Source organism: Melospiza melodia, chromosome 20 (genome assembly GCF_035770615.1).
Source record: "Melospiza melodia melodia isolate bMelMel2 chromosome 20, bMelMel2.pri, whole genome shotgun sequence".
Lineage (NCBI taxonomy): Eukaryota > Metazoa > Chordata > Aves > Passeriformes > Passerellidae > Melospiza > Melospiza melodia.
The window spans coordinates 1,120,674-1,142,740 of record NC_086213.1 but is presented as its reverse complement, the minus strand read 5'-3'; the positions used below and the strand labels follow the sequence as shown (position 1 = coordinate 1,142,740).

The following is a 22,067-nucleotide window of genomic DNA, read 5'->3' as shown; positions in this document are numbered from 1 at the left end:
CAGCCGCGGCCCCGCCACAGCCGCGGCCCCGCCCTAGGAGGCCGCGGCGGCCGCTCCCGCGGCGCTGAGGCGCTCGGCTGCCGCCTTGAACGGAGCCTGAGGGAAAAAACGGATCCCGCGCGCCGCGCGCACCCACCTCACCGCTCCCACCCGGCCGCGCGCACCCGTCACGCGGCGGCGCAGGGCACACATTGGCCGCGCCGAGGCACTTGCATCACGTGCCCCTTCTTGACCAATAGGGAACAGCCGCGGGGCTCCGCCCCGCGGGGACAGTTGCTGTGCCGGGCGCAATCCCAGCGCGGCGGAGACAAAGCAGGCCCGCACCGCACCGCACCGCACCGCACCGCACCGCACCGCACCGCACCGCACCGCACCGCACCGCACCGCACCGCACCGCACCGCACCGCACCGCACCGCACCGCACCGCGGCGGCGGGGCGCGGCATAACGAAGTGCAGTGCAGTGCAGTGCAGTGCAGCGCAGTGCAGCGCAGCGCCGGCTGCTCACCCGGCCGTCCCCCGTGACCGGCAGGGGGCGGGGCGCGCTCGAGGCGTGCGCGGCCGCCGGTGCATGCGGCGCGGGCGCAGGCCCAGGCCCGATAGCGGCCACGGCCGCCATGTCCCTGAGTAATTACAGCAGCCTGAACCGGGCCCAGCTTACCTTCGAATACCTGCACACCAACTCGTGAGTACCGGCTGGGGTGGGGTGGGCCTGCGGCATCCGGCCTGCTGGGGACACCGCCTCAGTGCGATGGGCCCGGCCGAAGCCACGCGGGCCAGTGGGGTTGAGCGGCTCCCTGCCCCCGGCCCCGGCGTTTCGTGGTCCTTCTGGGGACCGGCTTTTGTATCCCGGGCAGGTCCACGGGTCACGGAGAGCCGGTGCATGGGGACAAGAGGCCCCAGGAGGAGCAAGGAGTCACCTTGGGCAACCAAACCCGCACGGTCGACCTCTGTGGAACAGTGTGTGTGCGCTGTCGTGCCAGCCACCATCCCTCTGTAGCATCTGGCTTTGTGTGTGACTAACAGGATTATGGTACTCTTTTTCCAGCCAGATTTTTTTGCATGTCGCCAGTGAATCCCCCAAAATAACGCCTCTTGAGAAGAGGCAAAGCCATTATTGAAGATGAGTTTCTTGTGGGTGCATGTCTAGAAAATGAGGAGCACCATCAGGGAGCAGCACTTAAGTGGGGTCAGGCACCCATCAAGACTGCCTGCTGCTCCTGAGCCTTGTAATGGCAAGTATAGAGGAGATGGAAGAGCTCGTTCTGCCCAAACTGGAAGAACTCTGTGGAACCACTTGGCATTGCTTCATTTGGATCAGCTGGTCACCGGCGAAGATTGTCTGCTGATGTTCTGTGGAAGAGTTGACTTACTGTCCATCAATAGAAGAATAAATAAAGTGCAGGCTTATCTTTTTGTTTCCCTTTTCAGCATGTGAAGGATCAGTGGTCTACAGCAGTCTAAAGATGGCACAGAAACATGGGCAACTTGGTTTCAAAGGATTTTTGTCTGGTTTGTTTTGTTGGTAGTGAGATACATCTACAAGAGCAATGCAAGAGCAGTTAAGACTAATCTCACATATGCCAAAACCATTACAATCCATTTATTTTCAGAATCAGGAAAGTAATGGGCTTTGAGCAGGGAAATAAACCTAGTAATGGCTCCATGTCACTGCTCTTTAGCTTGGCTGGTGGCAGTTGCATATGAAGTGAACAATCTGGTGCCTGAAGATGGACAGTACTGAGTCATGTTGTGGTGCTGTTGTTGATTTGTGAAATTCTCATGTCCAGCTCCAGAAGACAATCTTTTTTTTGTGGATAAGAAGACTGTGCAGATGATGGCAATGCTCTTTCAGCAGCTTGTGTTTGCCTGCAAAGCTCCAGAACTCTGTCCATCTTCATAAGAAGATAAAGCCTGTGCTAAAGACTGAGTTGTTGCTGCTGTTGTCAAGTATATTAAAAGTACTTCATGTTGCCGTTGTGCTTACGCTACTGTGTGCTTGTGGTGTGCTGCATGTCTGCAGTGATACCTGCATTACTGAATTCTTGGAAAGAGCTGGAAGCCAATGCTTGGATAAGCCAAAGCCAGAGCTCCTTGTCCATCATGAGCAAAGAGCCTTTTGAGGTTATGGGAATCAGTGCATAAGTGAAATGCTTCCCTAAGAATGGCAATAGGAGTAATGGAAGTCATTATAAAAACAAAGAAAGCAGCAAACTGACCCATAACAACCAACATTTCCTGCTCCTCCAGAAAAAAATGAGCAAAAAAGAAAACAAGCTAATCCCCAAATCAACCCTAGGCCAGTATAGAGATTTTGGTAGAGGAGACTGATCTCCTCTGGACTGCTCTCTTGCTTGCTGAGGAACACTGTTGCTTGCTGAGGAACACTGTCCCATCTTAGCTAAGTTCTAGTTCAGTGCTAAATGTATTCTCATAATAAAGGAGGTGGAAAATTTTTAAATTCTTTAAATTGCAGTGAAAGACCAACCATCTGGCTGCTAGGGTGCAGAGGAAAACCATGCGTTTTTAAATTTTTTTTTCTCCTTCCTTTTTAAGACCTTCTTTCAGAAAAGTTTCCATATGTCTGACTCAGAGCACTCAGTTTGAAGTGCTTTACAGAAGACAGTTGATCAGGTCCCTGAGCTTGAGGAACTGCAGCAGATCTTGCCAATAGCAGCTTAATGCTTACATGTCTGATGGGACGTGGAGTTGAGCCTCTAGCATCTACATGAATAGATTCAGTTGCCATATTTTTTAAAAGTAAAAATATCACTGTGTTTTTCCAGCTTACTTGAATAGTTGAGTGAAGACAGACTTTTTAGTAAGTTCCAAAGTCATGAGACAGAGGGCAATGGCTTTAGCCTAAGAGTGTAGAGTCACACTAGATAGAAGGAAGATGTTCTTCCCTGTGTGGGTGGGGAGGCCGTCGAATAGGGTGCCCAGAGAAGCTGTGGCTGCTCATCCCTCAGAATGTCCAAGACCAGGTTGGATGGGGCTTGGAGCTACTTGGCCTAGTGGAAGGTGGTCCTGCCCATGACTGGAAGTTGGACTAGATGACCTTTAAAAGTCTTTTTCAACCCATATGTTTCTATGTTAAAATTCTTTTAAATCCTAGAATGAAAATCAGGGTGTATAAGCACATGAAAATTGCATGTACATTGTTTTATGACTTTCCAGTGTCATCTGCTTTCCTTTGCATTGCTTTTCTGTAACAATTAAATGCTTATATTAAGACACTTCCAAAGTTATTCATTGAGATGATGCCAAAAATATAACAGAGACCAGACAATTTATATTAGCATATTTTGAATATTTATAATAAAAAATTGAATTATTTTGTTAAAAGTTGAGGACCTGTGATTGTCTTCTAGCAGTAGGTAGCCTTTAGTTTGCAACTTGTGTGTTGTTGTGTAGCTAAAATTGTCCAGGTGAATACAGCTGGAGTCGAAGAAAGTCACTTCAAGATGACTAAATGATGGACTTGAGAAAAACTAGTAATAACAGACCAACAATATGTCCCTACCCCCCCTCCACCAAATTCCCTCTTCTTCTTGTGCTTTTTGTCTATTTTGGCCTGAAACAGAGTGCATTATTTAGAGAATGTCTGTTTTTCCTGATGCATGTGCCAAAATAAAACATTTTCCCAGATGTGCTCTCCTTCAGAAGAAAAGTGAAGTCTTGAGCCTCTCGTTAGTAATTAGGTACTTGTCTGCAGGATCTGGAGTCCACCTAGGTTCAAGCTGGAAGTTCCTGTAGGAGCAAAACAAGTTTTTCTTCCCTTGGGACATTACTCCAAATGATTCTTTGTAGAGGCGTTTGAAGTTAGTAATGTATTAGAGCCATCTAACTCGACCTTTTGTTACCTATGTTTCAATAAATTGCCAATGTTGGATTCCCCTTTTAGATTCCTTATCAAGCCTCCAGTTCTGCATGGAGCTGGCTCAAAGGGAAGTGCACATTGTGGGATGATCCAGGCCAGTCTTTGTCTACCCAGATGAGCTGTTGTTGACGCTATGGATTTTGATACTCCTTTCCTCCCTTCTATATGTTGTTTCACCCATTGTACGGCAGTAATAGTTGTATTTTGGGTACTCTGATGCAGGTTGTTGTTGCCTCTGATGATGCCTATCTAAAATAAGCTCACCGTGTTTGCAGGTTGCTAGCAAGCTCTGAGAGGCTTTATTTTGCCAACAGTTTGTCTTGTTTTTTTAAAGTTGTACTGCAAGTAAAATAATCCTAAACTTTTTTGAGGAGATGTGAGAAATGGTCACTGGTTGATGATGATGGATGTGAAATATTTCAGGCACTTTTGACTGTAAGGCAAGACCAATGGGTTTGTTTGAGATTAGCTGATTAAATCAGGCCAAAGCACTTCATCTGATGTAAGTTAGATATTGACAAGTGTGTTTAAATTCATAAATTGAAGACTTTTATAGTACATATTCATTTCTGTTACTGATAAATAGCTGGAGTGAATTTTCATTGGCTTGTAGCAAGGTTTCCCTTTGCTTGTGTCAGCACAAGAGGTTGCAGTTTTGGGAGATGGTCAAGTTTAGTAGCGTCGGGCTATGTGAATATGTTTTGTTTTGCCTTTCTTGTCTTCTATAGCTGTGCTATCAATTGTTTCGTTTCAGCATCTTTCTTTGGAAATCCTTATTTGTATCTTATTTGCATCTTTTCTTTGAAGTGTTCCTAAAATTGTGGAGTAGAAAGTGCTCTTTAAGCATTGCTACTAGTGCTAAAGCATGCATTTGCTTGTGGGTCACTTCCTAAATATACTTCGGTGATGTTGACCTGTGGAGCTGAATAGACACTTGTAAACTCAAGAGAACATGTGAAATCTGTAATCATCTTACATATCTGCTCACTCACCTCCCCAGTGGAATGGGGAGGTGAATGGTACAAGGCCGAAACCATGGGCTGAGATAAGAACTTTTCAATTATTGGAGGGAAGAAACATATAATAATAATAGGAAAAAGTGAGAGAAGAATAAACCCCAAAAGTCAAGTGATGCTCAATACAATTGCTCAGCACCCACTGACCCATGCTCTCCCTGTCCCCCAGGAGTGATTGGCACCTCTTGGCCAGCTCCCCTGGTTTGTACACTGAGCAGAAGATTCTGTGGTACAGAATATTCCTCTGGCTGATTTGGGTCAGCTGCCCTGACCATGCTCCCCTCCAGCTGCTTGTATAGCTGACTAGTGCAGGACGCTGAAAAGCCCTTGACTTAGGGTATGCTTGGCTTGGTACCAGACATCAGTGTGTTATCAACATTATACTCGCACTAAATCCAGAACACAACTCTTAACAACTACTGAGAAGAAGATTAACTGTATCCCTGCTGAAACCAGGTCAGCCGGAAATCGTGTTCAAAGGAAGGAATACCAAGATTGTGTTTCTATGGAAGCTTTCTGTTTGGGTAGATAGTCTTCCAAACACTGTTCCCGTTGGTCTTGTCTCTGCGGGAGAGTGGAGATATGGAAATCTCTGTTCCCATGGTTTTAGTGATAACTTTAAAGCCTCATGTGTTTTCCTCTGACTGGAGCTGTGTTGATGGGTTCAGTGTGATCACCCTGAAGATGGCTATGAAGGCGTGTTTTGTGGTTATTAACAGTGTGGACAGCTATATATTTTATGTGTGGGAAGTACCTGTGTGTCTGTTCTTGGAAGGCTGAAAATATGAAGAAATTTCTTCTTGGTCACCTGTTGGCTGTATGTGAGGGTTTTGTGCAAACTGAAACATGCTGATCAAACTGGTTTCTGAGGTCTTAGTCTCTTCATTGAACAACCTGGAAGAGTAACAAATTCCATCAGCTGTTTCTCCACATCTTTGCTGTTAACCTTATGGTGAATGTGGTTCATCTATGTTTAAAAAATTGTTGGATTTGAAGTTAGGTTGCCAGCTTGGTCTTGAAGTGGAGATATGGCATTTATGTCAACAGACAGTGTATTATAATGATTTTTATTAGCTGCTTAAGTTTTTCTCACCATCTGTTTCAATGTTGAGGCATATAACTAATGGCTTCCACATGGGAGCGGCTTAAAAGAGGTGGAGTTAAAGAGGCTGGAAACTATGTCTCTTGAGATTGTTGAGATTCTCATTTATTTAAAGGTCTCTTTTTTTAAGTGTTGGTGTAACTCTGCTGATTTCTGTTTCATTGCAGAACTACCCATGAGTTTTTGTTTGGTGCCCTTGCTGAACTTGTAGATAATGCCAGGTATGTACCTGAGACTGCCTAATTCCCAAGGTAACTTTGGTTAAGATTTAATTCACCTATGTATTAGTTGATCTTAAGCAATTTTCACTTCTAGTAGATTTTAAAGAAAATAGAATTTTAATTTAGTATTTCATTTGCTCATCTTACATTGCCACATGAACTTCCTAAAAGAAAATAATTATGCCTGGAAAGACAAGTTTGAGTGAATCCTGGAACAACTCATATTGGAAAGGAAATTGATAGCAGAAACAAGAGAGATTTAAAGAAAAAACTAGTCTGCCTTTTTGTGTAAAGAAATTGCTAAAATAAATATTACAGGAGCTGTGACTCATCTGATATATAAAAAATCATAGTATCAAACATGACAATGAAAATGAAATCAGAAGCAGGATGCTGAAAAACAGAGCAAGAAATGCTAAAGGAATTTTGACACTTCAGGAGATATGGTCTTCGGAAATTGCAGCTGTTGGGCTACCTGTCTCACCTGTGTGTGGAGGGAATCCCTGCTATTGAAGCCTCCCAAGCCTTGCGTGCTTTTGTCTTGAGCTAGAGGAAGTACTGTCATGAAGCACTATGGAAGTATTTTGGGATTGTTTTCTCTCAAATGTGATTTGTCACAGTGTGCATTTTGTGATGTAACAAGCTGAAACTGGGGCATTTTTGAGTTGGAAAGCTTCTGTTTAGGGAATCAGTTGTGTGTGTGTTCGTGTGCACACATGCAGGCTGGCGCTATGTTCATGGTTGCAACAAGGTAAGAAAAAGTAGGGTCTTTGGGGGTGGTTTTCCCTTACCTTGGTTCCCCTCTGGCTGTAGAGAGGTTGTCTTCTGGGAAGAAGTAGCTAGGCTGGGCTGGAAATCAAAAGTGAAACAAAGTGGCTGTGGCATTTGTCAAGTGGGGTTTTGTTACTGCTCTATAGTGCCATGCCTCTAAGTCAGCAAACCAAGGTTGGTTTGGAAAGAGGGCAGTAGTGCTGTACATGCTGTACTTTCAAATACAGAGGAGGATGCAGCGTGTGAAGGGCCTCACTTAAGTGATCTTGTAATGACAGTTTACTGTAACAATCCTGAATGTATTGGAATGAAGGTTTATATAGAGTTACTAAACCTTTTGTAGACAGCTCAACAAAAGAACTATAGGTGATGTTTGTTTTGTGTAGGAGGGAGCTCAGAAATGTGTACTCATTTGATTTCCAGCCCCAGAATGACTTTTGTTAGAATGCCAGTGGTACTTCCTGTCACCAGAACTGTTTGTGTGCTAGCAATGTCTTATGCTGGAGTTTAGTTCAAATGGACAGTGTTTTCTGTCACTCATGACTGTGGGGCCTCTGTGGACTTTGATCTATACAGCCAGTTATTTTGGAAATGCTTGTGTATGCCTGGATTTTTAGCTTCATTTCTGTTTAACGTTTGGATATCAATTGTGGTTCTATTTCTTTGTAGAGATGCAGATGCCACGAGAATAGACATTTATACTGGTAAGTCACTCATGCTGCTTCCTTGCATGTCAGCAATTAAGTCACTAGTTAACTTGGGTTTAGGCTGCAAACGTATGTTGTCCTTGATTGAATAAGAGCGAGAATCTTATGCCCAATCCTGGGGTCAGTACTGGGCCCCTCAAGACAAGAAAGATATTGAGGGGCTGGAGCATGTCCAGAGAAGGGTAAGGGAGCTGAAGAAGGGGCTGAAGCACAAGTCTGATGAGAAGTGGCTAAGGAAGCTGGGGAGCTCAGCCTGGAGAAAAGGAGGTTTGTGGGGGACCTTCTTACTCCTACAGCTCCCTGACAGGAGAGTGCTGCCAGGTAGGGGTTGGGCTCTTCTCCCAGGTAACAAGTGACAGGAATAAGAGAAAACAGCTACAAATTTTGCCAGGAGAAGTTTAGATTGGATATTAGGGAAAATTTCTTTACTGAAATTGTAGTCAGACACTGGAACAGGCTGTCCAGGGTAGTGGGGGAGTCACTATCTATCCATATTTAAAAAATGTGTAGATCTGGTGTTTAGGGACATGGTTTAGTGACCTCAGCTGTGTTAGATTTGTGGTTGGACTTGATGATCTTAAGGGTCTTTTCCAACCTGAATAATTCTATTGTTCTACCATTTCTTCTGTGCCATAGTCCCCTGTTACCTTTCAAAAAGTCCCTGTTGCCTTTACAAATATCTTGGGGAAGCAATTAAGTCAGCCTTCACCTGGGGTCAGGTGAAGTGAGTTGCTCTATGTAGTGAATGCTAAAAAACTCCACTGACACAATACAGTTTTGTAGCTCAGTTTTGTACTGAAGAAGTTCTTAGTCATTCTGTAACAAAAATCTGGTGCTCTTTCTTACAGCTTAGCCATATTGCAGGTTTAAAAGTCCTATTTGTTGTGTTACTTTTGTTGTTAACACTGATCCCATTTTATGGAACTTATAACTTTTGCTTATGGGAGCAGTGAATAACTCTTCTTGCAGAGCAACGAGAGGACCTGCGAGGTGGATTCATGCTATGTTTTTTGGATGATGGAACAGGAATGGATTCAAGTAAGTGATGGAAAGTTACACCTGCATTTGCAAGCCGAGGTTTCATGTTATGGTTTAAGTTGAATTAACAGCTTAGTTCCATTGAAAAGGACATGTTCCATGCCTGTATACATGTTTCTGCCTCTCCTCTTGCTCTTTCACACCATATCACGTATCATACCATTTACCTCTTCCATTGCAGAAAACTAATTGGTCAAAAGAAAATTTTTTTGCTTCATTTTAGAGTTGGGTCAGCCTAGCTTGAAGTTTCCCAGTACACTGAAGGGAGAATAGTGGAGCAAGAAGGGGAGCAAGTACAAGGTAGCATTAGCCTCTTCTCCATCTGGCTGCCAGGGGATCAGTGTATCTCAGCTCTGACCAGAAGGTGTGCCACGGCAGAAGTTAAGGTTCTGCTTTGAAAACAGTTTGCCGTTGTTTCATCATGGACATTGTGTTTGAGATCAATACTGGACAATATAAAACCTTAGTAATATGAGAATATAGCAAATGTATTTCTGCCTTGTAAGAATTGCTGTAAATTGATGTTGTATCTAGCAGGTGAAAGCTAAAAGCTTTTCTGCTTTACTTTAGCGTAAAGGAACAGCACTGTCTACCCACCTTTGAGTCTTGAGGACTGGTAAATCATCCTGTGAGGAGTTCCATACAGGGTAGCAAAATTGGGTGAAACTGGGAGGTGAATATGGAGAAGACAAAGGAAATGTGTAAATAACATTTTTGCACTGATTCCTCAGTACTTTAAGTTCCTCTTGTGATATTTTCCTAGTTCAATCCCAGCTGGCAACTCAGTCCTACACAGCAGCTTACTCTAGCTCCACTGGCATGGTGGAGAGAATCAGAAGGGTAAAATGTGAAAACTTAATGGGTTGAAATAAAGACAGTTCAGTAGGGAAAACAAAAGTTGTGCATGCAAGCACAGCACACCAAGGAATTCATTCCCCACTTCCTGTGGGCAGGCAATTGTTCAGACACCCCCAGGAGAGCAGGCCTCCATTATGTAAAACAGTGACTTGAGAAGACGAATGCTGCAAGGTCACACATGCCTCTCTTCCTCCTACTTCCCCAGCTTTATCTGGTGAGTGCTACACCAACATGCATGAAGCTTGGAGCAACCTCGTCTAGTGGAAGGCGTCCTTGCCCATGGCAGGGAGTGGAACCAGATGATCTTCAAGGCCCATTCTAATCCAAACCATTCTGGGATTTTATGATACTGTCTGGAATCCCTTGGGTCAGTTGGGATCAGCCATCCCAGACTTGTCCCCTCCCAAGTCCTTGTGCAATCCAGCCTGCTTGCTGGTGGTGCAGTTTGAGAAGCAGAAAGGACTTTGATGCTGTGTAAGCTGTGTTCAGCACTAATGAAAACCATATATTGCCAACATTTCTCTGAAATACAGCCCCATGCAAGTTAGCATGGAGAGATTGAACTCTATCCCACCCCATATAGATACAAACCCATATAGATACAAAGCATTTCATTCAATGTAATTTGTGCTCTGATACACAGATTTGTGACTTCCATAAAGGAATTTGGTTTGAACTCTAGATACCTTCTGGATATTCTTTGGAATATGATTGAGGTTGCTAAACGGGTCTTCCAAGAGTACTTTTCTGCCATCAGTTAAGCTGAAGGAAACAGTAAAGCCCCATCCATAAAAAAAAAGCTCTGAGGTGTGTGGCCTTCTGGTAGTCCTTAGGATCAGGGGAGAGGAAAATATGACCTTCTCTGCCTGTGTGTTTCTCTGGAAGGTACCAGGTGTCTGTTCTAATGCCACAGAATTTTATGGCAGCTTTTATACAGTTACTGCTTCTGTAGTGCTGGTTTTGTGACAGAATGGGATTTAAGTATTGCCTATTGTCTTGGTTTAAGACAATTTAAGGGGGATGCTCTGAAATGAGTTATATCCCCTTAGTTTTAACCAATCCCTTTCCACAGGAAAGAAATGTGTAAAAATAAGTGAAAAAATAACAGTTTACTAACAAACAAAACAGCAACAGGCACAAACTAACAGTAAATAATCGCTAGATACAAAATTACTAAATGTCATGGACTCCCTGGGAACCAAGAGAAGCTCAAAATGGCAGTGACACCTTTCCACGAGGTGACGCTTGCCATGGGCAACTGTGTATGGGAAGACAAAGGGAGGGGAGCCCTCCCTCTTACCTCTCTGGTGGCAGCAGCTCCATCGGTGTTTGCGACTGACATGCTCTGGCTGCTGGTACTTGGTCAGGGACTAGAACCTCTGGAAGGACTTCACCTTCATCTTGGCAGAGGATGGCAGGGCAGCCAGCTAAAGTGGCTCAGACTCTGTGACTCCTCCTGTCAGCTGGCTTCTGCAGCAGCTGCACAGACTGGGGCCTCTTCACTCCTCCTAGCACCTTGCTACAGCTGCAGACAGATGCTGCAAAATTCAGTCTGAAACAGTTTTTCCTTATGACATGCATGGTCCCATTTTGTAGCTACAGTTGCTACTGTTGTGAGCACAGAAAACCTACCTTAAACAACCCCCTCTGGAGGTCGGAAAGAAACAGAAGAAAAAAAAAAACAAAGCAGAGCCTCTGCCTTGAGCAAAAGCTATGAGGGGAGAGACGAAAGTCTGCCTGGAATGCCTTGACTGCAAAGAGCTTGACACTTGCCTGCTCCCATCCCTGTGGTTCTGATTCTGGCTGCACCGCTGGGTCTTAAAGTGACTTTCAGTTTTGAGCACAGATGGATATGAAATACAATAATATTTGGGTTACCTAAGACAGCTATTAAGTGGCTTCTTTTGACTAATCTTTCAGCTGAATGTTGAAGAATTTTATCCTGATAGCCTGAAATGTTTCATGAAGAAGATTGGCAGATACTGTGCCTTGCAGGGATGTTTCACAGTGCTATGCATTGTATATAGAAAATACCATGTAATTCAGATCCTTTGACTGTCTTGATGCTGGACAAGGGCAGCCGGGTGAAAGCTCTGTGTGCTGCACCATTTGCCTGTCAGCATGGACAGAAGCAGCTAAGGAGAGTCATTCAAACTCGCTGCATGGGGCTCTCTGGTTCCATCCCTAGCTGTAGGGATACGAGTTGTAATTTCTCATGATGCAGGGTTTACCAGTTTTAAAGATATCCTGAAGATCTCATATCTGACTTTGAAAGATGTCAGCAGAAAACTTTTTATTGGACTTTTCTCCCTCAATACAGACTTTGCTTCAACAGAAATCATGGATCTTGGGAGTGTTTTATTTTTGTGCATGATAACTTCAATTGAAATTATTTTTATTGTACATAAAGGTGACATGTTAAAAAGAATACCTCCATGACTTGCTGTAGTGCTGTTGTAGCCCATGCTAGCCCAGGATCTTCCCAAGTCAACTGAAAGGATGGCTTGGAAGGCTGGATGGGGCACCATCTGGGGATGATGAGTGAATAAACCCAGTTGCGTCTGGGCACTTCTAAACGGAGGGAAGAGCTGAAGGGCTCAAGTTAACTGTTCCAGTAACAGTTTGTGTAACTCTGTCTTGTTGCTGTTCTCTTTGGTCTTGTTCTGTCTCGGGCAATTCTAGATTTGTCTGGCAGGCTCTGAAAATGGGAGAGTATAGTGAGGCAGTTGGTCAGATTTGAGTGCTCTGATGGCTTCTGATTAGCAAGCCAAATGACAACTCCTCATTTCTAAAAATTAGGGATGTTTGTCAAGTGATTCCTGGTGCAGTTGCATTCAGTACTCACTGCATTGGCTCTCTTAATGATCACTCTGAGTTGTGTGGTCTCAAGATCAAAAAACATTTGTACTCAAGCTGGAAACATCTCACACTGTAGTCATGAGTTATCATAAGGTCCAAGGATTCAGTGATGTTACAGGACAGCTCTTTTCAAAGGAACCATCATGTCCTGCAGAGAGGTGTCAAAATTATAGAATCTTCTGAGTTGGAAGGGTGGGATTTTGGGGTGTCCTGTGCCTAAGAGAGTTGTCCAAATGCTCCTGAGGCTCTGTCAGGCTTGAGACCATGACCACTGCCCTGAGGAGTCTGTTCCAGTGCCTAATCACCCTTTTGGTGAAGAACCTTTTTCTAATTTCCAATATTAATAAATATATTATTATCCAGTAAATACCCTCTTCCCCCAACACAGAATAATAGTACTGGTCCAAAACTTTGGCTCTTTTGTAAGGAACTATATAGGAGTCCATAGAAAACCGAACAATAGATTTCATGCAGCACATCACATTTCTCATACTATCAGTGAAATCAACTACTCAGGCTTGAAATTTTATCTAATACCTGGCTCTGAAAGTGCTGCGTGAATTTAAAGAATCAAAATACAGGTTGAATGATTCAATGAATCAACTTGTAGGTTGAGAAAGTATAACAACTAGTTTAGGAAATGACTGTAGTTTTATTCTTAAGCAATTGAAGAAAATAAGTCTCTTAACTGGCATTTTCATCACAGAAGTGCTCAGGTTGGAAAGTACCTCAAATATAATTTGTTCCAGCCTTTAATGGGCAAGGGAAAAGATGATTTAGCACCCTGTCTCTCCAGTGATGGGGGATTCCACCACACACCTGGGGAGGTTGTTCTAGTGATTTACTAAATGACTGATTGATCTCTAAAAAATTTCGTACTTATTTTAAGAAGAAACCTCTCCCAGTGCAACTTGTATCTCTTGCCTCTTTTTCATGTGGCTCCTAGGGAAGGGTAGCCTTTGTAAATACCTTTCAAGTACCGTAGTATTATGATGAGATTCCCCCTGGGCCCTCTCTTCTCAAGGAAGGAGACCTAGTTCTTCTCATAGGGCGGTTTCTGCAGCCCTCTGATCATCTCCTTTGCAACCTGTTCAGGCTGTCTGCATCTTTCCTGAACTGAGGAGACAGAACTGGGCACAGTACAACAGGTGGGGCCTGACAAGCACAAAGCTGAGTGGGCTAATCACATTTCCTTCTCTTTGGCAATGTCCCTGTGGATACAGTCCAGGATCCTGTTTGCCTCAATTGCTGTTGTGGGACACTGCTGGATCATACTCAGCTTGTTGTCTACCAGGACCCTTCCAACAAGGCTGTTCCTCCCAACCTGCAGATTCCAGTCTGTGCTGGGCTCTTAGGTTATTTAATCCCGGGTGCAGGACTTCACAGTTCCCTTGAAATTCAGACACAATCTTGCTTGCCCACTGTTTCAGCCAGTCCAGGTGTCTAAGAAAGTGTCGCAGACATTTTTTCATTGAAATCCTTTCTTTGGGATTTGTTCATCTTCTGGGAAGCTGAGGCCCCAGAAGAAGAATGTAAACAATTGTTATCGGCTGGTGTGGAATGTAACAGGTGCAGCGGTGATTGGGCTTCTGTGAGTGTTTAGATTTGCTAACCACTTACAGGAGAGTTTGTCCTTGCTTTCTGCTGGACACAGAACTTTGTTATTCATTCTTTTCTATGCTATTCTTAGCTTAGCAGCCTCTGCAGCTTCTCTCCTTATTCTTATTAGTATAGTTATAATGTATTTAATATCATATATCAATAAATCCAGCCTTCTGATCATCAATCAAGATTCCGTCTCTCACCCTGGATACCTTCCTCAGGTCGCTGTAATATCTGGTGACCCCTCGTGTCAGAGCAAAATTAATTTGATAAGACCAGAGGAGCAAACTGCTGCCCTGGGTAAAATCCTGTATGTGTAGCATGTGATGGTTGCTTTGAAGTGACCACAGAAGTGCATTTAAGCCAGGAGCTGAAGAACTGAAGATCCTGATTTGGACAGAGTTCACAGCCAAGGCTGACCACAAAGAGAACCTGAAAACCCTCTGGGAGATGTTTGGAAAGAGCAGCAGAACCGTGGAGCTGGCCAGTGCAAGCTGGACTCTTTCAAAAGGTACTGTTGGCTTTTCCCTTCCTGATGAACCAGCCCTTCGTAGCTTGTGGCTGTTCGTATGGAAGACACATGCCTTGGAGGAAGAGGTTCAGTTCTCTCCTTCAGAGGAGAAACTTACCGCCCTCTGGCAAAGATGGGGTGAAGAGGACGGATTTTTTTTGTCAAAAACAGATCTCTATGAGTTCTTCCGATGGGCAAAGCTTTTTGGGTTCTTTACTGATGTCCTATACGCTTTGGATGTTTTCGTGTGGGAATGCATGGACTCCATTTTCCAATTGATGTGGAGTCAGGGATGCATTTTCCTTCCTGTCTACCCAGCATTTAGAAAGCTCTTCCCAGTTTTGAAACGGAGAGCAGCTGTTTTTCCATGGATTTCTAACTGCTATGGGCAGGCTCCGTTTCCACCGTCCCCAGTGGGAGAAGACCCGGTGTAGGATGAGATTCTGCTTCCCAGCCCCCCCTGCTTCGCGGCGGAGGGGGGTGAAACTTCGCCGCGCGAAGAAGTTTTTTTTACTCTTTCTCCGGAGCCTGCGCAGATGGACAGCTCTCTTTCCCCCCCTTCTCCCCCGCAGGGGGGATGGGAGTGGACAGTGCTGCCACAGCCGGCCTCCTGGACCTTGCCCCGCTCAGAGATGGGGGTGGCGCAGGTCCCAAAGGCCCCCCGCCCCTGCCAGCGCCGCGTCCGCCTCCAAGACCCGCCTCGCCGGTGCGGCCGCCACTCCAGGCAATCCCGTCTCCGCCTCTCCGGGCGGTTCCGCCCACGGCTTCTCTGGCTTCCCCACCTGCGCCTGTGGCTGCTGAGTTGCCAGGCGACGACGACGTGTCTCCAGCTTCTGGCTCAGCGGAGGAGTTGTTTTCTCCAGCTTCTTCGGCCTTCCCGCCGCCTCAAGACGAGATGGTCCCTGTTCAGGATGGTGCTGGAGATGGCGCCGAACCTGCGGGACCCTCAGAAAAGCCCGCGGTCGCTCCTACACCCAGCGTGATTCCCTCCCTGGCTCTGGCTCCCCTGCTGCTTCCACCGGCTGCCCCAGCAGTTCTGCCGCTATCAGAGACTCTGTCCTCCATGTCGGTGTCAGAGACTGCCCTGGAACTGGCGGCTTGTTTGAGCTCAGACCATCCCGGACCGGCTGCCCCTGCAGCGGCCCCGGTGGCTGGTCTCTCCTTCCGTGGAGCGGGGGCTGCGCGACAGCTGGGGGCAGGAGCAGTGCGTCTGCCTGCGTTCAAGATCAGCATTCTCGGCGGGTTGGGGGGTGGTTTTTCGGGAATTGTCCCATGGAGGCTGCCATCTCTGCCACCTCTCTTGCGCCCTAGTCGCGGGGGGCAGGTGCATCCCGAGAGCTCTGCCTCTGGTCCCCAGCCTGGAGGGGGTGGGGATGAAGCCATGGGGCAAATGAGAGACAAAAAACCCAATGCATTTGCATTGCAGGGGAAGAGGGCACAGATGGAGGAGACCATAGCTGGTTTGCTGTGGGGAACAAACATCTCCAGACCCCAGATGGGATTTCTGGGGAAGGCTTCTGTTCCCTCACTGCTGGCATGCCTCAGTGGTTTTGGGAAAAGGAAGCATGTCATCACCCATGCTGCCCTTGTACTGGCAGCAGGGTGCAGGCCTGTGGGAATGCAGAGCCTGTTTCATGGATTTGGCCTGGCCTGTTGGGCTCAGGAAGTTTCTGGGCTAGGGCCATCACTTGGCCTCTTGATGTTTCTGGGGGTTGTGGTTTCTCCTACCAGTCCTGGCCCCCCCTTTGTGGGCCAGTTTTGGGGTTCCTGGTCCGTCATGGGCCAGGGCCCCCAGGGTTTTTCCTTCTCTGGCACTGCTCTGCTCGGCTGGCTGCTGCTCTTTTCCTTTTCGGTCAAAAAAAAAAAAAAAAATTTAAAATTAAATAAAAAAGATTGAAAATAGCGGGCAGCAGCTCTGAAGCACTGAAGCATTGGAGGGCCAGAAAAGGACATTCCAAAATTGTTCAAATTGTTTGAAATTGTTGTAAGACTGTCAATGGTTTGTGATAACTATTGATGGGACTTTTGCAGAAGTCTGTTTCAGGACCAAAAAGGACTCTCAGATATTCCAAGAGAAGCAACTTCAGCTCATGGACTGTTCCTGAAACTCAGCTGCTTGGACTTGAATTCTCTTTGCATAGTTTTTTGCATTTTCTTAGATTGTAGGATTGTTTTAGTGATTTGTTAGTATTGTATATTTTACAGGTGAAGAAATTTCCTGTTCATTTCACATCAACATTTTTCTTTTTAATTTATGCAATTTAGAAAGGTGAGATGTCGCAGACATTTTTTCATAGAAATCCTTTCTTTGGGATTTGTTCATCTTCTGGGAAGCTGAGGCCCCAGAAGAAGAATGTAAACTATTGTTATCGGCTGGTGTGGAATGTAACAGGTGCAGCGGTGATTGGGCTTCTGTGAGTGTTTGGATTTGCTGACCACTCATAGGAGAATTTGTCCTTGCTTTCTGCTGGACACAGAACTTTGTTATTCATTCTTTTCTATGCTATTCTTAGCTTAGCAGCCTCTGCAGCTTCTCTCCTTATTCTTATTAGTATAGTTATAATGTATTTAATATCATATATCAATAAATCCAGCCTTCTGATCATCAATCAAGATTCCGTCTCTCACCCTGGATACCTTCCTCAGGTCGCTGTAATAAGAAAGCATTCCAATTTACCCCCATCAATGAAGCTGGTGAGGATTCAAAAGCACCCCACTGTCCAGCTCCTGTATGGAGATGTTGAGCAGTATGAGGCAGAGCATCAGTCCCTGGAGTCTCTGCTTGTGACAGCCTCCCAGCTGGAGTGAAAACCATCGATGATCGCTTCTGAGCATGACCCATGAGCCAGTTCCCTACTTGTTTTGTATACCACTTGCCTGGTCTGTGTCTCCTCAGTTAGTCCAGGAACAGGCTGTGTTAAACCGTGTCCAACACTTTGTTGAAGTCCAGCCAAACAACACCCACTACTGTCTCGATAAGGAAAGGAAGTGCTGCCTTGTAGAAGGTGACCAAATCAGTCAGGTGTCACTTGCCTTTGTAAATCTCTGCAGACTTAGCCCAGTTACCTGCCTTGTCTGGCTTCTAATACTTTTTAATAGGGCTTGTTCTGTTGCTTTTTGAGAGATTGAAGCAAATATATCAAGTCTTGCTTTTTTTCAACTGTGTTTTTGAAGTTTGGAAGCTCAAAACAGCTTTTGTTTTAATGGAAGCAGTTAATTAAGTAGTAGTGTGTTGGTTGCATTATTATATTTTAGTATATAGTATTTGCTATTTAATATTTCAGTAGTTGCTTTATTTGTATTTAAAAAATACTGTTTATCCAAGGCTCACAATAGTGAGGAAAAATGTTTAACTGGAACTCCAACTCCTACTTCAGAGTGTGTACGCACTTGTGTGTGTGGACAGTGACTCTTGGGGGCCACTTTCAGGGGAGAAGTCTACACAATTCTCAGGAGAAAATGTCTCTTTAACCGTCTTTAAGGTTAAATCTTTAACCTAAACATGGATGTTTCCTATAAAGTTAACAGATTTTTAAAACAAATTACAGGAACATATATCAAAGTGATTTGTCAGTCACTGTCTGTTTCCAGTCATTGCCCCGTGTGGGGTTGGTGTCCTGTGTTTGTTGCAGTCGCAAAGGATGTCACAGCTTTTCCCTTGTTCCCCTATCCTCAGGAAAGTTCAACTTGTCTTTAGGCTAATTCCCCCCAGGTAATGAATTAAATCCTGTTTATCTTGACCATCTGAGTGAATTTCTTCAGCTTGTTTTTTCTCTTCTTTGTTTTGCATAGATCTCCCTTCTCTATTTTTCTTGCTGGGGAGTTTGGCTTTTTTAAATCCAGTAACTCTGAGGCACAACAAAACAAAAATAGTGTGACAGAAATAGCCTTCAGTAGAAACACCCTCCAGAGCCTATAAAGAGCAGCTCTATAAAGAGCTGGGGAAAAAAATTGTGTCTTGATTCTTGGGAGGATATAAATATTGAATCTCTCCTAAAGACAGCTTGGAGAGAGGTTCTACCTCACATTCCCCTCTGCTCAGCATCACCGTCATTCCTCTGACCTGAAAGAGGAGTCATAATAGGGTGATTTCAGACATCCAACAATGAGTGATACCATCTGATCACCTTTCCTGAGAGGGGAAGTGCTTTGGATAATTACTCTTCACCCTCTTTAGGCTTTCTAAAAGTTTCTTAAAAATAGTTACTGAAAAAATATTTGTGGAGCAAAAAGATTCCAATAGTCCTTCTCTTTTTAATATCCTGTATCTACTTTCCTTACCAGGCTTTAAAAATAACACAGTAATAGTAGTTAGAGTAATAAAAACTGAATGATGATGATGATCATCAATTGGATGATAATGGTGATGAGGATGATCATCACCAACATCCTTAGCCAGATCTCAAATACAAGACATTCGAGTGTTTTCTTTCTTTGGCTAGAAAATAGTACAGTAGGCTGAAGGGAAGGTAGAGGTACCCTTATCCAGTCCAAAGCTGTTTCTGGAATAGCTGTGGAGTTCCATTGAGAACAACTGCAGTTTAGGCAGCAAAGTATTTGCACAGTTGTTCTCCTGTATTTGTGTCTTTAAATCTGAATATAGTTTCAACTGAAAATGGTGTTCTGACACCAGCTCAGTGATGCCATGTCAGACCAATGGTGTTAGTACTGAATATTTTACTGTAGAACTGGTCAATGCTGATAAGCCTGTGTGTCTCCTGCATGCTGAAATCTAGCTTGTCCATGGGCTCAGCCTCCCCATAGTTGCCTGGTGGGGTGAGTGATGTCTTGTGCTCCCTTATAGCTTGTGTGTATGCATTTGTTTTTAGCCTTCAGAGTAAGGCACTTTGTGTTCCTTGTCTCTGGAATTAAACTTTATTTCTCCCAGTAAACTCTGGTGAAATGATTATTATCTCTTGGGCGAAGGGAAAGGAATCTGTCCTAGGGATGATGTTAAAAGTCTTTATCCCTTGTACAGTAGAAAGGCTGGAACTGAAAATGACAGACCCTCTGAGCTGTAAAGCCATTGTGTCCTTTCATTCTGTCCTGTGCTAATGAAATCCTCTGCTAATTGCTGTAGGACCGGCTTGTGTTGACTTTCTCCCCAGTTGTCCTGCTGCCAGGGGTCCAGCAATCTGCTGCCAAAGTTAGCTTGTGTCCTCCTAGTGCTTTAATTAACCAGAGTGTTAAGTTCAGCACTGTGGAGAAATAGCAGTGTTTATTCTGGATTTCTGACCTTTTTAATAGTCCTGACTTATGCTCTAGTGCCAGTGCTCTCAAGTGTGAGGTGTCAATGGGACATGGGATACAACAGACCCACTGCATCCCAGGGTCTTAATTTATAAGAATTGACAACTGTGATGGACACAATAGATTATTTTTGTGGATTTTTTTTTTTTTTTTGCAAAAAGAAATGTCTTCATGCAGTTCAGATGGGACAGTGAACTAGACGGAAACCTAAAACTCTTTATGTCAGCATCATGGCACATGTACAGATCTTCTGGTAACATCAGTGCCCTCAAGCAGTATGTCTCTCACAGGGCTCTGTGGTACAATTTCAGGATGCAGCTTCAGCTTGGGCTTCTGGCCTTTTTTCTGGCCTATTTCCAGTGGTGAAGAAGTTACCTTCCTTCTTTATCTAAAAGATGTGTCTGTGTGTGTCTGTACACGGAAATAAGCCTTTTCTGTTCCCTGTTTCTTGTTGCAGATGAAGCTGCCAGTGTTATCCAGTTTGGTAAATCAGCCAAGCGATCACCTGAGTCAACTCAAATCGGGCAGTATGGAAACGGCTTGAAATCGTAGGTACAACAAGAGCCAGCTCCTGAGGTTGGGGAGGTCATAGTCCAGATGATCAGTGTACTTTTTGCTCAGATGTGTATAGCTTTCTTCCCAGAAAAAAAAAAAGCAGATGAGCTCTAAGATCCCCTGCTTTGGTAGACAGGAGCTCTCTCAACATCTGCTGTAGTATTCCAGTGGCCAGGAAGGCTCTGTACAGCTGACATCAGTGATTTGGGACTGTGTTTACCCAACGCAGAGGGTACAGATGAGAGCTTGGGGAAAATAATGGAAGAGCTGGAAACAAAATGGTCATCTTCCTGTTACAGTCAGGCAGCAAAATAGTGCTTCAGCCTCCCAACAGGAAAGTTATCTGGTGCAAGGCAGATGGACTTAAACCATTTCTTTTTGTTCTCAAACCAAACAAATGCAGGGAGAAGGGGAATGATGGAAGCAATGAGAGGAAGGGTAGGAATAAGTGCAGAGGAGCACAACACTGGTTGGAGTGGATTTGTTAGGAAAGAGGAAAAAGTTTGCTGTGTCTTTGGGAAAGTTACAGGACTTTGTGACTTACTCTGGCTATTCTGCTTTGTGCTCACCCATGTGCCTTGATTATATGCATCCTATTGGGAAATCAGTGGGACTCAGTAACCTGGGGGGAAAAATTAGGGGATCATGAGACACTGTCAGTTCAGCTACAGTGCAGGACAGATCCCAGATCCTGACTGTTGCTTCCAGGAGAGATCTCTGTCCTTTCTTAACCTTGAGCAAGAGGTGTACTTTATTACATCAGAGAAATGCTGCCTGAAGCCCTAGCATATGCAAAAGGTAGGTTGTGGAATTGCTGTGGTATGGACTTAAGGCAGTCTGAAGAGAAATGCGCTGACATAACACCAATACTTCTTTCGATGCAATGTTAATTGTTACCTGTTAAGGTGTTTTGGATGAGGTTGGTAACAGGATAACTTAGGAGAGTGGGGAGAAGGAAGGGACTGTCCCTTTTTGTGACAACAAGCTACTAAGCTGCCTTAGCTGAAGTGTCAGTAAGGCTTTAGTTAGGTTAGGAAATGAATTTCCTGTCTCCAGATTGCACTTGATTCTGGATACAGTGAAATGAGGAATGTGCTTTCTTGCTCACTGACATTTCTGCTCAAAGATTTGAAGGTTATTGTCACATCTCACCTCAGTTGTCTTTTAATTTTTTTTTTAATTTCTGTTTAAACTTTCTGCATAGTATGAGTCTGCAATGCTGTGCACCTTTTAATTGTGACTGGTGTTAAATGTTTTGAAACATTGTGAAAATGCCCAGATTGATATGCCTTCTGAAAGGAATGAGGTGTTTAGAGAGAAATGATAGTTGCTCTTTCAGCTCTTCTGCCTAACCTGGTTTTGGCATCTCTTAACTGAATGTAATGGGAAGAAAGCTCAGTAACGTGGCCTGCATTCTGAACAGTATGGTGCTTCAGGTGTAACACACAGTTTGACCTCTGCCTACAGGGGTTCCATGCGGATTGGGAAGGATTTTATCCTGTTCACAAAGAAAGATAACACCATGACTTGCCTCCTCTTATCACGGACATTCCATGAGGAAGAAGGCATCGACGAGGTTTGCATGTGCTTCTTGTAATGAACTAATATAGTGAATGCTGCCTCATCTGAACTTGCCTAGCTCTTACAGAAGAGTCTGTCTCAGAGCTGTTTGTGACTCTGGTGGGATCAGTGTATGGTT

At 44.6% G+C, this 22,067-nt stretch overlaps 1 protein-coding gene across 6 annotated transcripts in view; it reads left to right on the top strand.

The window, feature by feature from the left end:
- The first annotated feature begins 560 nt into the window (after positions 1-560).
- MORC2 (MORC family CW-type zinc finger 2) overlaps positions 561-22,067 on the top strand; it is a 49,360-nt gene continuing 27,853 nt past the window's right edge. For 3 of the 6 annotated variants that reach the window (XM_063173290.1, XM_063173287.1, XM_063173291.1), the window contains exons 1-6: positions 561-683; positions 6,164-6,217; positions 7,658-7,692; positions 8,665-8,733; positions 20,271-20,361; positions 21,836-21,944. In XM_063173290.1, coding sequence (XP_063029360.1) covers positions 616-683; positions 6,164-6,217; positions 7,658-7,692; positions 8,665-8,733; positions 20,271-20,361; positions 21,836-21,944 — 426 coding nt within the window. In that variant the 5' untranslated portion in view covers positions 561-615. Of the gene's footprint in view, positions 684-6,163; positions 6,218-7,657; positions 7,693-8,664; positions 8,734-20,270; positions 20,366-21,835; positions 21,945-22,067 lie in introns of those variants that run through there. The other 3 variants (XM_063173288.1, XM_063173292.1, XM_063173293.1) reach the window with 3 other exon arrangements.